The 14,928-nt window shown below is 37.3% G+C and overlaps 1 protein-coding gene across 4 annotated transcripts in view; it reads left to right on the forward strand.

The window, feature by feature from the left end:
* The window catches only part of TBC1D19 (TBC1 domain family member 19), a 152,086-nt gene that overhangs the window by 61,097 nt on the left and 76,061 nt on the right, over nucleotides 1-14,928 (forward strand). For all 4 annotated transcript variants that reach the window (XM_060416951.1, XM_004009756.6, XM_060416952.1 and 1 more), the window contains 3 exons: nucleotides 7,893-7,965; nucleotides 12,930-12,968; nucleotides 14,765-14,877. In XM_060416951.1, the coding sequence (XP_060272934.1) occupies nucleotides 7,893-7,965; nucleotides 12,930-12,968; nucleotides 14,765-14,877 (225 nt within the window). The remainder of the gene's footprint in view (nucleotides 1-7,892; nucleotides 7,966-12,929; nucleotides 12,969-14,764; nucleotides 14,878-14,928) is intronic.

The following is a 14,928-nucleotide window of genomic DNA, read 5'->3' on the forward strand; positions in this document are numbered from 1 at the left end:
AAGATAGAGAACTGATGGGAGAATGAGGAAGGACTCAGACATGAAGAAGAAGGTCAAGCCTTATTGACTCTGAAAGGTGGGAGGTATGGATAAGAAGTGTGACGGTAATCGGTTTATTACCTTTCAGTTCTAAATCTACCTTTTAAAAAAATTGAACTATGGTTGCTTTACAATATTGTATTAGTTTTAGGTGTACACTAAAGTGATTCAGTTACATACACAGATAGACACATATATTGTTTTTCAGATTCTTTTCCATTATAGGTTATTACAAGATATTGAATATAGTCCCCAGTACTATATAGTAAATCCTTGTTATTTATCTATTTTATATATAGTAGTGTATATATGTTAATCTCATACTCCTAATTTATCCCTACCTCTCTCTTTCTCCCTTTGGTAACTGTAAGTTTGTTTTCTATGTCTGTGAGTCTATTTCTGTTTTGTAAGGAAGTTCATTTGTTTTATTTTTTGAGATTCTACATAAATGGTATAATATTTGTCTGTCTGACTTACTTCACTTATGATGATAATCTCTAGATCCATCCATGTTGCTGTAAATGGCAATATTTTGTTCTCTTTCATGGCCAAGTAATATTCCTTTGTGTATCTATATACCACATCTTCTCTGTACATTCATCTGTTGATGCACACTTAGGTTGCTTCCACGTCTTCAGTTCAGTTCAGTTCAGTCGCTCAGTCATGTCTGACTCTTTGCGACTGTGCTGCTATGAACTTGGAGTGTGTGTACATTTTTGATTTAGAGTTTTTGTCTTTTCTTGATATATGCACAGGAGTGGGATTGCTAGATCATATCATAAGTCTATTTTTAGTTTTTAAAGGAACTTCCATACTGTTTTCCATAGTGGCTGCACCAAATTACATTCCTACCAACAGTATAGGAGAATTCCCTTTTCTCCACACTCTCTCCAGCATTTATTATTTGTAGACTTTTTGATGATGACCATTCTGACCATTTGTGGTTTGCAAACCTACCTTTTTTTAAAGTCCTGTTTTATTATACTGGAGCTGGACCTTGTAAACATTTCCTTTTTGCCAAGTAGCTTGACATTAGGCTTTGTCAATAGAGGATTCTGGAGAGACATTGCAAGACCACAGTAGGATAAAGGGACTCTCCATGTACAGAAGCCAGCAGATCAGCAAACAGAAGACCCAGTAGTATTCTACGTGGCAGCTCTTAGTCAGCCAGCTCCAGCCTGTACTCACTGGCAAGGTTGTTCTTCACCTCTGGTCTGCATGTTCCTGGGCAGGCACACCCTCTCCTTAAAAGTCTGAACCTCAGTCTTGAGGACATGGGGGACTTTCCTGAGTTCTTCGTTCCTTGGTTCACTCTCCTTCAGCCTAGAAGCCATAGTTGCTTTCTGCACTTGTTAATTCTGTTTTTCCATGTTCACACTTCTGATATGGTTTCTATTTCTTGACTGGACTCTGACTGATACAAGAGACCAGATGATTTTCTCCCTAGAACTTGGCAAAGAATGAGGAAATGGAGATACCGCATGTGATAGAAGGCATTGGGGAGACATAGAGCTGAAAATGGAGATTGTATAAAAGGGTTTAGACCCCCAGACTTGTCCCATCCTTCATTTCCTGGCGACTCCTCCTCCCTCACAGGAGTCCAAAGGTGTATATAATCATTGCAGAAAGGCCATGAACTCAGAGACCTCAAATGTAGAGCTGAATAGGAATGAAGCATTGTACTGAAAACAGAAGAATTAAGTGAAGGTTGACCAAAAGAAAGAAAGCGAAAGCTGGCTGTCTATAAAAATTTTTCAGAGTAAAGCCCATCATACTCTGCGCAGGCCTCAGAGACAGAGCTTCCAGTCAGTTGTTCATTGCCTCAATCCAAAATATGACTGACCAGCCTAGGCTTTCCAGATATTTGAAATTTTACAATTTGAAAAGCACAGCTCAAAACTAAAACAGACCCTGCAGAGAAAAATAAGGAAGAAGAAATAGCCAATTTAGGAAATGAGTAATTATTATGACCACCAATATAGTTACTTCAGGTTTGAATTTACGTCTACACTTGCAGGATACAGTAGGCCAAAACCTGGTATAAGGTTCAATTAGATTTGTACAGAACAGAAAACACGGCATGCCAATATATCATGTAGATCTTCATTGGAAGTCCTTACAGCCTACCAGCTGCTACTTCCTAGCCCCTACAAGGAATGCTTGCAAATGGACGTAACAAGGTTACATAGGTACAGCATAGGAAAATCTCATGTGCAATAGGAACCGTTTCTTGTAATGCACAAGAGCATAGTTTCCATGCCTCTCAAGAGGCATGCCAGGTAGCTAAGGCCTGTGTTTTCCAATAGGTTTCTATAGTCCACTTACAGTCCTTCATTTCAGATGAAATTTACCAGTCAAGTGTCTTTCTTTTTTTTTTTCAGTAAATTATATTGCTGGTTATGTAGCTGGCTTTCCTCTCCACAATTTTTTTTTTCATAATCCAGTACATTTTCAGGGCAACAGTGCTAAGAGAAGGTAAATACAAAGTAATCTTCACCTGGACAAAGAGGTTAACCTTTTGTTAACTGTATCTTCCCAATAGAAGACTTAAAGCAAACATTAATATTCTCAGAGAAAAGATTACTCATGAAACAGGAACAGAATTTCATTAGAACAACAAAACAAGACATTAGAAAGTGAAAACGAGCTTTTAGGAATCAAAAATATGATGTGCAAAAAAAATGAGTAGAGAGTTAGGGAAATAAAAAATATGGTGTACAAAAACAATCAGTAGAAATACCAGGAAATCTCTATCAAAAGACAGTGTAAAAGCAAAACGCCAATGAGATGAAAAATAAATGGGAAAAGATTTTTTTAATTAGATGGTCAGTCCAGATAGGCTGACACCTGGCCAGTAGGAGTTCCAGAAAGAGAATACAGAAGGCAAGGAGTTAAAAAAAATTTCAAGAACTGAAAGACAGGAATCTTCATTATGAAAAGACCTACCCCGTACCCAGTTCTATGAATGAAAGAAGACCCATAGCAAGGCACCTGAAAAGGAGAAGACTAAAAAGTTTTCATGGAAGAACAGAGTATATATAATGTTTCAGGCGTCAGAGTGGCATCTGACTTCTCAGCAGGAAGACTGGAAGCCAGAGGATTTTTCAGTAAAGCCTTTAAAAACCTGAATGATTTCAAGCCTAGAATTCTGTATATAACCACCGGTCAATCAAATGTGAAGTTGAAGTATTTGTTTTCAGATGTACATGACCTAAAATATTCTAATTCATGGAGCTACTGGTAGAAATGCTCTAAAACAAGATCATAAACAAAAAGAGCAAAATAAAGGATCTAGGAAATGGGATTTCCAACCTAAAAGTAGAATAAGTTCCAGAATGCCAGTGAAGAGAATTTCTAGGCCAGTCTGTGCAACAGGACCAGAGCAGAGCAATCCATAGTGGAGCAGGAGGTTGTAGGGTTCCATGATGAGACCTTGCAAGAAAAGCACCAAAAATGTAGATGATGTGATGACATGCTAACCACATGCAGAATTATTGTGGAGGGTCTTTTCAGAGTTGTTAAAGGGAGGAGGAAGAGGGAAGTAGAGAAAATGCATAAGTGAAAAAATGGTTTAATTATGAACTGTATGGAAAAAAGTACAAGAAAGGAAACATATTTATAGCATACTACATTCCTCAGCAGTGAGTAATATTTAACTAATAATAACAAAGTCAATATAGATGTAATTAGGCATTGATACATACTTATGTTGGAATGATAGAGGGAGGAGAAGAGAATGTACTGAGCTAAAAATCCACATTTATCACTAACAGATTTAATAGTTATTTGAAACTGCTAAATTTAAAATAGCAGAATGTACCTGTTACTTGAAATATGGATATATGTTTGTTTGTTTGTTTTCTGGCCATGCTGCATGGTTTGTGGGATCTTAGTTGCCCAGCCAGGGATTGAACTCAGGCCCTCGGCAGTGAGAGAGTGGATTCCTAACCCCTGGGCCACCAGAGGATTTCCAAAATATGGATATGAACACCAGGAAAAATGCTGAAAGTGGTTGTTCCTGCATAGTGGAGTAATTGTGATTGTGTGTATTTGTGTGTTGGAGAGGAGTGCATTAATAGGGAACTAATGTTTTGTTATGGTTGTTGTTAAGTCTTTTAGCTGGTTTGACTTAAGTTTAATGTATGAAAAGATAGCATAGCATGGTGGTTAGATAATTAGATTCTGAAGCCAACTAACCTGGTTTACTCTGTTGCTGTACCACTCAGGTTGTGTGACCTTGGGCAAGTTTTCTTAACCTTGAGCTTTAGTTTTCTTATTCAATATATGGATAATAGTATCTCATAAAAGTATTGTATTGATCAATATCTTAAGATATGTTATGGGTTGACTTGTGACCCGCTCCCCCCCCCCCCCACCGAAAAGTTATGTTGAATCCTGACCTTGAATACCTGTACAGGACCCTTGCAGGTGCAATGAAATTAAGATGATGTCTTACTGGAGTAGGGTGAGCTCAAAAGCCAATATGACTGGTGTCCTTAAAAGAAGAGGAGAAGAGAGACTCACAAGGAGAATGTCGTATGACAGGCAGAGATTGGAGTGTTGCACGTATAAGCCAGGGAACACACCCAGCAACACCGGAAGCTAAGAGAAGGACATGGGACAGATTCGCTCCTGGAGCCGTCAGGGAAAGCGTGATCTTGTTAACGTTTTGAACCTCTAGCCTCCAGAACTGTGAGAAACTGGGAGTTTCTGTTGTTTAAAGTGAAAGTGAAGTTGCTCAGTCGTGTCCATCTCTTTTGTGACCCCATGGACTGTAGCCTGCCAGGCTCCTCTGTCCATGGGATTTTCCAGGCAAGAGTACTGAAATGGGTTGCCATTTCCTTTTCCAGGGGATCTTGCTGACCCAGGGATCTAACCTGGGTCTCCCGCATTGCAGGCAGACGCTGTCTGAGCCACCAGGGAAGCACCCTTCTGTTTTTAAAGCTAGCCAGTTAGTGGTACTTTTTAAAATGGCAGCCTTAGGAAATTAATACATAAATATAAAGCATATCAGTGGTCCTTGAAACATAGTAAGCAGTAAATGTTAAGCATTAGTACTATAACTGTCATAAAAAACAATTTTTAAGACATTATTTTAAAAGATGTTAAAAGTCCTCTTAGGAGAGGTTTATATAAAGTGATATGGCTGTATAGAAGAGGAAGTGGCAGGTTCTTCTCATGAAGTGTAGAAGGTCTTCTCAGAGGTACTGACATTTGAAATAGTTTGAAGGCGTTTGCTAGGTAAAGAAGCAGGGAATGATGATTTATAAAAAGGGTTCAGTTCAGTTCAGTTCAGTTGCTCAGTCGTGTCTGACTCTGCGACCCCATGAATCACAGTACGCCAGGCCTCCCTGTCCATCACCAACTCCCGGAGTTCACTCAAACTCATGTCCACTGAGTTGGTGATGCCATCCAGCCATCTCATCCTCTGTTGTCCCCTTCTCCTCCTGCCTGCAATCCCTCCCAGCATCAAAGTCTTTTCCAATGAGTCAACTCTTTGCATGACGTGGCCAAAGTACTAGAGTTTCAGCTTTAGCATCATTCCTTCCAAAGAACACCCAGGGCTGATCTCCTTTAGAATGGACTGGTTGGATCTCCTTGCAGTCCAAGGGACTCTCAAGAGTCTTCTCCAACACCACAGTTCAAAAGCATTAGTTCTTCGGTGCTCAGCTTTAGCATGTTGTAAGTGGGGCTAATTATGCCTTCTGTCTGTCTGAGGGGACCTGGAGCTGGTGTAGATACATTCGTAGCTATTGGAGAATCAGAATCCTGTGACCGATTTTCAAGAAACTGTGACCATACTTAATGTCTTCAGGCATTAGGGATAGTTGTCCCCATTTCCTGAATCATGTGGCTGGTGATAATGGTTCTACCTCCAGAGTGCATGGTTTATCTGTAACCCTGGTCTGTCTGTGTGAGTACTGAACTTGGTGAGACTCAATGAGTCTTATATGATCCTACAATAGATGGCCCTCAAACCTAGCTCACAGTGTTATGCAGACTCATGCGTATTAAAAAGGATTTTTTTGAGGTATAGTTGATGTACAATATTACATAAGTTTCAGGTATGCAACATATTGATTCACAATTTTTATTTTATTTATTTATTTTTTATTTTTGGTGGTTTATTTTATTTTATTTTTTATTTATTTTTTTAATTTTAAAATCTTTAATTCTTACATGCGTTCCCAAACATGAACCCCCTTCCCACCTCCCTCCCAAAGTGATATACTTCACTTATCGTTATAAAATATTGACTATATTCCTGTGTTGTACAATATATTGTTGTAGCTTATTTACTTTATATGTAGTAGTTTGTATCTCTTAATCCTGTACCTCTATCTTGCCAAAAGGGAATTTCTTGAAACCAAAATGTATTAACTCTAAAAAGAAGTTGCAGACTAGTTCCTGTTCAGTCATGTACAGGCAGCAGGTTGGAACTAGAGCTCAGTAGAGTGGTTCACTATTTATTAACTCCTCTTTGTTACATGTCACTAAGCACTGTGCTAAGTACTGGAGGTGCAAATGTGTGTAAGAGATAGGACTGTCTTCCAAGAGCTTCAGGCTAGTGAGGAAATGGACAGTAAAAAGATAATTTCAATATGATATAATTATATGCTTTGATAGAGGTTGCAGAAAAGGTAATACATGTTCCTAAAGAAGAAAATCTGCAATTAGGGCCCAGGGCTTCCCTGGTGGCTCAGACAATAAAGAATCTGCCTGCAATGCAGGAGACCCGGGTTTAATCCCTGGGTCAGGAAGATCCCCTGGAGAAGGGAGTGGTTACCCACTCCAGTGTTCTTGCCTGGAGAATTCCATGGACAGAAGAGCCTGGCAGGCTATTGTCCATAGGGTCACAGAGTTAGACACGACTGAGTGACTAACACTTACACTACTGATATAGAATAAAAAATAGTCCAAAGCAGTAAAGTTTTATCTCTTTAGTTATTAAAAATTGGTAACATAAGTTGCAGTGCTTTTTTGAGATATAGATGAAAATCAAGTTTTTAGTTAAAAGATTGAAATATAATGACAGTTATTTAAAATCTATACAAAAATAAAATGTATGTGTTATGCTGAAGAACTGTTTTATGAGGGACACATCACTAATTTAAATAATCATAGATAATTATGAAGGGTTAAAACTAATTCCATTTTTAAAGAAGAAGGAAGTTTGGTTTTAGCAATTAGAATAGTAACAAAAGACTGAGGCAAGTATTGATAGAAATATTTAATTACTTAGGAAATAAAAATAATGTGAATACTGTGAGGTTCTTATGTGTTTAAAAAAAACAGACAAACAGGGTTACTTTCCTTAGACATTAGTAGATAAGTAGAGGAAGTCTGGAGAATAAATCTAATTTATTCTTATTTTAGCAGAGCACTTGATAGTCTAATTTTACTTAAAAATTAATTTAAGTTGTTTTGGATATTTGCCGTGTTTATTTGATTAAGAGCTGAGTGAAGTACAGTACCATACAAAGCACAGATATAGAATTATATTGGTAATTTTAGACAATGAATTTATAAAATAAAATTTATAAGTACTGCATGTGCTATTTGTATATGTATGTTTAAGGAAAGATTTGAATGTTATTAGTTCTTTACTCAAAAGAATAATTATTCTTTACTTTTACTGACTAGTTTGTTATCTAAAAAGGGAAAATTGTGGACTAAAGTATTACTATTTAAAGGTTCAATAATATCATTTTCTTTTTTAGATATTTGAATGAAGCAAAGATTTATTTTACATTGTGATTTTCATTTGAGTTGATGTCTAGGTGAAGATTATTTTTTAAATAACGTGTAGAAAAGTCTGAGATGTATGGTAATTCTGTGTGTTATTTTTTCAGAAAGAATTCTTTGTAGAACTTGGCTTAACTACAGGACAGCTGGGTATAGATGACTCGACACAAGTGCCTCCTGGTTAGTATTTCTCCCATATGGCACATAATAAATGAAAATGAGAGTTAGGTTAAGGTTTATCTTGTCATTTCCAAATTAATCCAGTAACTTTTTAATATCTGTCAACTAACTTGCTTTTTGTCTCTCCTTGGTTACTATTAATTATCGTATAGAATCTTGTATATTTATTAGCATTCAATTAGATATTGTCTTTTTATTTGAGGGTCTTTAAAACAATTTTGAAAATTTGTAAGACATACATAAGTCATTTTGTTGGCAAAATTTTTCATTGGCAGCACTCATATTTCCCTTTATTTGCTGTTACTATCTTTATTATTTTTCATATCACCAAGTTAAGTGAACACTGACATGCTATCTTGTATAAACAAACATAGGTTTTAAAATTGGTGTGATTTCATCTAGAACATTTCCCCATCTCTCTTCTTGTGCTTAAATGCCAATATTTTCATAAAAGACTGGATTAATATTTATTTTTTTAATTTAAATTTATTCATTTTAATTGGAGGCTAATTACTTCACAATATTGTATTGGTTTTGCCATACATCAACATGAATCCGCCACGGGTGTACACGTGTTCCCAATCCTGAACCCCCCTCCCACCTCCCCTCCCCATACCATCCCTCTGGGTCATCCCAGTGCACCAGCCCCAAGCATCCTGTATCCTGCATCGAACCTGGACTGGCGATTCATTTCTTTTATGACATTTTACATGTTTCAATGCCATTCTCCCAAGTCATCCCACCTTCTCCCTCTCCCACAGAGTCCAAAAGACTGTTCTATATATTTGTGTCTTAATCATAATAAACAGGAAGTAAAAATTGACTTAAAATATGGACGGTCTATATTGTTGTACTAATCATAATAGATAGGAGTCATGGAACTGTTCTTGTCTTTTCCTCTGCCACTGGCTAGTTTTGTGACTTGGAAAAGTCACTTTGTATTTTGAGACTTGTTTCTTCCACTGTAAGATAAGGAAGTTGGCCACTTATTATTGTTGCTAATAATAATAATAATAATAATAAACAATTATTGAGCATATACTATGTGTTATATGTATATGTTTTATATTAATATAAATTAATATAACATATTAATATATAACATAGCTATATATTATTATCATTTTAAAACCTTTGTTACTGTATAATACATATAGGAAAGTACATGTGTCCTAAGAGAATGGCTCAATAAATTTTTATATTTGGACACTCCTATTAAATTACCACCCAGATCAATAAAATGAAGTCCTTTCCTACCGCCTTTCAATCTTGATCCCCTGTGTCAAAGATAAGCACTGTTTTTCCTATTCACGTTTCATCTCTTGCCTCCTCATTCTGTCTTTCCCCCTTCTGCCACCTCCATCCCCACTTCCACATACACACATATTCTCTGTGTCTAATCATATTTGAAAAACTGCTGCAAATTTTTCAAGTGTCTGGATTGACGACTCTGCCTCCTCTAAATCTTCTACATCGTTATTATCATCACCATCCGTGTGTATAGGATTTCAGCGTATCTTCAAGTTCCTTTTTGGTAAGGGTTTCTCTATGCTCTTCTGTGTGGTCCTCAACATTGTCATCAGTCAGTTATGTCAGAGAAATCTTCCCTACCAAACTTTCCTTGAAACATTCAAAATATTCTTGATTTCCACATCAATATTGGGGAAGTCCCTGAGTCACTGATTGCTTCATTCCAGAATGGCCTCCAGCATGCATCAGGCTTTAGGGCATCTTCAGTCTCTGCAGTGGGCAGACTTGCACCTGCAGTTGTGAAGCTCTTTCGTAAATCACTACTGAGGCTGCTGCTGCTCCTGCTACTGCAGGCAGTTAGCGTCAAGGACAGCGGGGAACCTTCTGCAAGTGAGGTGGACGTAAGTCACCTGGATGCCCTGCTGCCGCACTGACAGAGAGCTAGGAAACAGGAGCAGCCTTCCACATTCTCACTGGTGGAGCAGAGAGATTGGGGTTGGCCAGGAGCATTCTCAGCTAAGAGGAGGACCTTGAAATGGCAGCCCCTTCTCTTCATCCTTTTACTTCAGGAATGAAGCACTGGTGGAACCTCTCCAAGAACAAGATGGCCTTCACCCAAACCTTCTCACATTGCCAGAACATGGGCCGGCAATTTTTGTTTTAGTTCTTGTGGGCTTGGGGATTGCTTGCTCAGTAGATGAAGCCTGGCTCGATCACATGACCGCATAGCACCAGAATAAGGTGATCTTTCCAGGTCCTGAACCCTGGAGCTTGCTTTACATTCTTATGGAAATAGGTGTTATTGGGCATCTCCTTCCAGAACATGCCCACTTCATCACAACTGAAGATCTGCTCTGGAAGATGCCCTATCTCTTCTGTAAGTTTTTGAGCTCTTCTGGGAATGCTGAAGCTGTCTCTGCATCAGCCAGTACTGATTCTCCCGTGATCTCTAAGTTCTCGTGGTTGTAGCACTTCACAAAGCTAGCCAGCCATCCCTTGTGAGCTTCAGGCTCCATTCTCCTCAGCCCCTCATAGTGGTGCTCACAGGGGCTAAGTGCTTTTTCACACCTCATCTTGCTGTCAACAGGAATATGCTTCTGTGACACGTCCTCCAGCCACACAGTTAAAGCCTTTGCAAGCATTTTATCATGAACCAGAGACCATTTTTTCAATTGTAGGGCCAGCATTAATACTTCCACAAATTTCAACTTCTTTCTGCTTTATTTTGCAAATGCTTGGTTCGTGTTTACCTTGTAAACAGCATGAATCCATGACACGGTGGGAGACTACAGCAGGGTATGCCAACAACAGTTCATTTACATGAATTCAAGTTTTGCTTTTTAAAACTTAGCACACAGCAAATCCAAGATTTGTTTTTTGGAATTTTCTAGAATTTTTTTTAGATATTTCAGTCTGAGGTTGGTTGAATCCACAGGTGTGGAACCCACAGATTTGGAGGGCTGATTGTATTACAATAGTGCTGCTGTGAATATTCTTGTGTAAGGTACATATTCAGTTCAGTTCAGTTCAGTCACTCAGTCGTGTCTGACTCTTTGCGACCCCATGAATTGCAGCACACCAGGCCTCCCTGTCCATCACCAACTCCCGGAGTTCACTCAAACTTATATCCATCGAGTCTGTGATGCCATCCAGCCATCTCATCGTCTGTCATCCACTTTTCCTCCTGCCCCCAAGCCCTCCTAGCATCAGAGTCTTTTCCAATGAATCAACTCTTTGCATGACGTGGCCAAAGTACTAGAGTTTCAGCTTTAGCATCATTCCTTCCAAAGAACACCCAGGGCTGATCTCCTTTAGAATGGACTGGTTGGATCTCCTTGCAGTCCAAGGGACTCTCAAGAGTCTTCTCCAACACCACAGTTCAAAAGCATCAATTCTTTGGCACTCAGCTTTCTTCACAGTCCAACTCTCACATCCGTACATGACCACGGGAAAGACCATAGCCTTGACTAGACGGACCTTTGTTGGCAAAGTAATGTCTCTGCTTTTCAATATGCTATCTAGGTTGGTCATAACTTTCCTTCCAAGGAGTAAGCATCTTTTAATTTCATGGCTGCAGTCACCAACTGCAGTGACTTTGGAGCCCCAAAAAATAAAGTCTGATACTGTTTCCACTGTTTCCACATCTATTTCCCATGAAGTGATGGGACCAGATGCCATGATCTTCATTTTCTGAATGTTGAGCTTTAAGCCAACTTTTTCATTCTCCTCTTTCACTTTCATCAAGAGGCTTTTTAGTTCCTCTTCACTTTCTGCCATAAGGGTGGTGTCATCTGCATATCGGAGGTTATTGATATTTCTTCCGGCAATCTTGATTCCAGCTTGTGCTTCTTCCAGTCCAGCATTTCTCATGATGTACTCTGCATAGAAGTTAAATAAGCAGGGTGACAATATATAGCCTTGACGTACCCCTTTTCCTATTTGTCTGTTGTTCCATGTCCAGTTCTAACTGTTGCTTCCTGACCTGCATATATGGTACATATAGGCGCATATTAAGATTCATATGTGAGAGTAATGATGCTAACTGTTGCAGGGTGTGCATACATTCAGTGTTCGTAGATGTTGCCAAATGGTTTTCCAAGGTGGTTGGACTGATTAACACTCCTACCACCTTTGTATGAGAAGCTCATTTGTTCTATTTCCTTTGCATTTAGCCATTGTGGTGGTTTTTATTTAATAATTATTTAATTTCATTTTTCTGATGACTAACATGGATGAGCATTTTCTCATATGTTTATTGGTCCTTTGGATTACCTCTTTTGTAAAGAACCTGTTCACATCTTCTGCATATTTGTATTGGATAGTTGTCTTTTTTAAGTTGACTTACTGGGAGTGCTTTCTGTGTTCTAAGTACAAGACCTTTGCTGGATAGATATATATTGCAAATATATTCTCCCACTCTGTGACTCACCTTTTCACTCTCAATGATGTCTTTAATGAACAGAAGTTTCTTGAGTTGAATATGACCAAGTTTAGGAGGGTTTTTTTTTTCTATTATGATTGGTACTTTAAAAACAAATGTTTGTTTTTCCCATATAAACTTTTAAAATGGCATTTTTATAGTGGGATTACCTATATAGTATTAATGCTCTTATTAGGTATGCTTTCATGCTAGTTTGGAGTGGAAGTAGGGGCTTGCAAATGAAGCTGTCAATAAGTTTTGTTTTTAGGGGGAAAAATCAAAGATGAATGGACAGAAACTTGTGTTATGAGAAGGTATTTTATACTATTTTAACAAAGGAAGTTAGTTTATCAATTTTTTCTTCTGATTAAATATACTTAATTTTCTTTTAATTTCTATAAACTTTAAACAACTTAGAAAAAAGACTTTTCTACATATATTCTCATAGTTTCCTGTAGAGCTATTCCAGCTTTGAATATAATTAGAAGCATCAACACTAGAAAAGTATACATAATATTATTCTAAATGTGACTGATTATATTTGTGTCTAAAAATGTTATTTTATCATTTTTAGAGCTTTTTGAAAATGAGCATGTACGTATTGGGCAAAAAGGTAAGCTTTTTTTAAAATTTTTAATTGGAAGATAATTGCTTTACAATGTGTTGGTTTCTGCTGCACAATAACATGAATCAGCTGTTTAGTACACATGTATCTCCTCCCTCTTGAGAAAATGATAAGCTTTTGATTAAACTTATTTTAATTTCTGAAAATGAGACAGTTTTAAGTAAATGTCTGCATCATATGCCCTCATCTGAAATTTAATCCCTGAAGAGCTGAAGACCTAAAAAGGAATCATAATTAACAATGTAGATAAAACAGTAGGAATCTTTATAAAGAGGGGAAATGCATCATTTTGGCATTATCAATAAACAGCACGTAAAGAAGTACGCAGATGATTCACTAAAAAGGAAAAGATAAATGCAGCCACACATTTCTCAAGGATATTAGCTTAATCCATTAAACAGTAGAATTTCATTTTAAAATGAGAGTCAGGTTCGCTCTTTGATGTGCCCACACCCTTCTCATTAATGTTAATAGGAATATGCTCCTGCATCAGGAGAAAGTGATGACTGCCACGCTTCCTGGTGACTGTTCACAGTGGTAGGACTTAATAACTGAGCAGCTGTCAGCATTCTGGAGAATAAATTTTCCCCATCTTTTGAAGTTTCTTTTCCTTGTTTATATAAATCCTGTTTAGTCTTTGAAATATAAAGTGCAGATAAGTCTTTGTGTCAGAATGAACCTTCTGACAGTTATATTATTATGGTCTAAACTCCCTAGTTCAGTTTTCAGAATCTAGAGGACTGTATTTATATGATTTGATATTTTCATTAAACACAATTGCAAGTTAAAGAATACGTTTCATCTTTTTATTTCACGTGGTCCCTTTGTTTCTTTTGGTCTTCTCATTTTCATTTAGTGTAAGGTTTTTTTCCTTTTTCTTTTAAGAATATAAGAAAACAGTACTGTTAGACAAGTATTAGCAGATGTCTAGTATTTCTTCTTTTGTTTTTACTTTTTTATATTTTGGCTTTGTTTGTTTTGGAAGGGGGCTTAATTCCTATAGTTAATATTTTCATTAAAATAAAGATTGAAACAAAAGGATAATATATTAATTTTGTGAACCTGACCACTTCTGAATAATTTGGGGCCTTAAAATGTTATTGGATCCTTTGTGTTTTCAGTTCTTAAAAATTTCCTCTTTTCTGTTCATTGTCCTGGAGAAGGAAATGGCAACCCGCTCTGGCACTCTTGCCTGGAAAATCCCATAGATGGAGAAGCCTGGTAGGCTACAGTCAATGGGGTCGCAAAGAGTCAGACATGACTGAGCAACTTCACTTCTTCACTTCTTCTGTTGATTTTGGCAGATAGTTAAAAGATAATCTAATAGAATGGATATCTACATTTGTAGAATTCTTAGTCATAATACTTCAGATAGCATACTACTTCCAAATACTAGAACATTCATGATTTAGTAGAATATGCTTAGGAAATTTAAATTTTCTGTAGATATGATTTGATGTGATCTTCAAATCCAAAATTTATTATATATATGCATCATTAGTTGCAGATCCATGAAACTATAGTTAAAGCACAGGAATTCAAGGTACTTACATTAAAAAAACTTTCAGGTAAGGTAGGAGGTGGAGGAGCCTAAGGCTGAAAACGTACAGGACTGTAAATAAGACCACATCAAAAATCAGAGAGTAAAAGAAGATTGCCAAGATATGTTTTAATTACGTAAGATACAAAGATGAAATGTTAGCTTCCTAAAAAAAATTGTAAAGATTTCAATGTATTTCTTACATTACACATTTGCTAATGAGATTCTAATATACTTTTAACAGTTCTAACAGAACAAGATAGTGCTGCTGCTCAACAGTATATCAGACAAGGAAGTCCCACAGCCCTGAGAGCTGAACTGTGGGCTCTCATTTTGAATATCTCCAGTCACCCTGAGGTAAGAAGAAGAGGAAGGATGAGCCAAATTTGATATTTATTCTTCAAAGAC

Source organism: Ovis aries, chromosome 6 (genome assembly GCF_016772045.2).
Source record: "Ovis aries strain OAR_USU_Benz2616 breed Rambouillet chromosome 6, ARS-UI_Ramb_v3.0, whole genome shotgun sequence".
Lineage (NCBI taxonomy): Eukaryota > Metazoa > Chordata > Mammalia > Artiodactyla > Bovidae > Ovis > Ovis aries.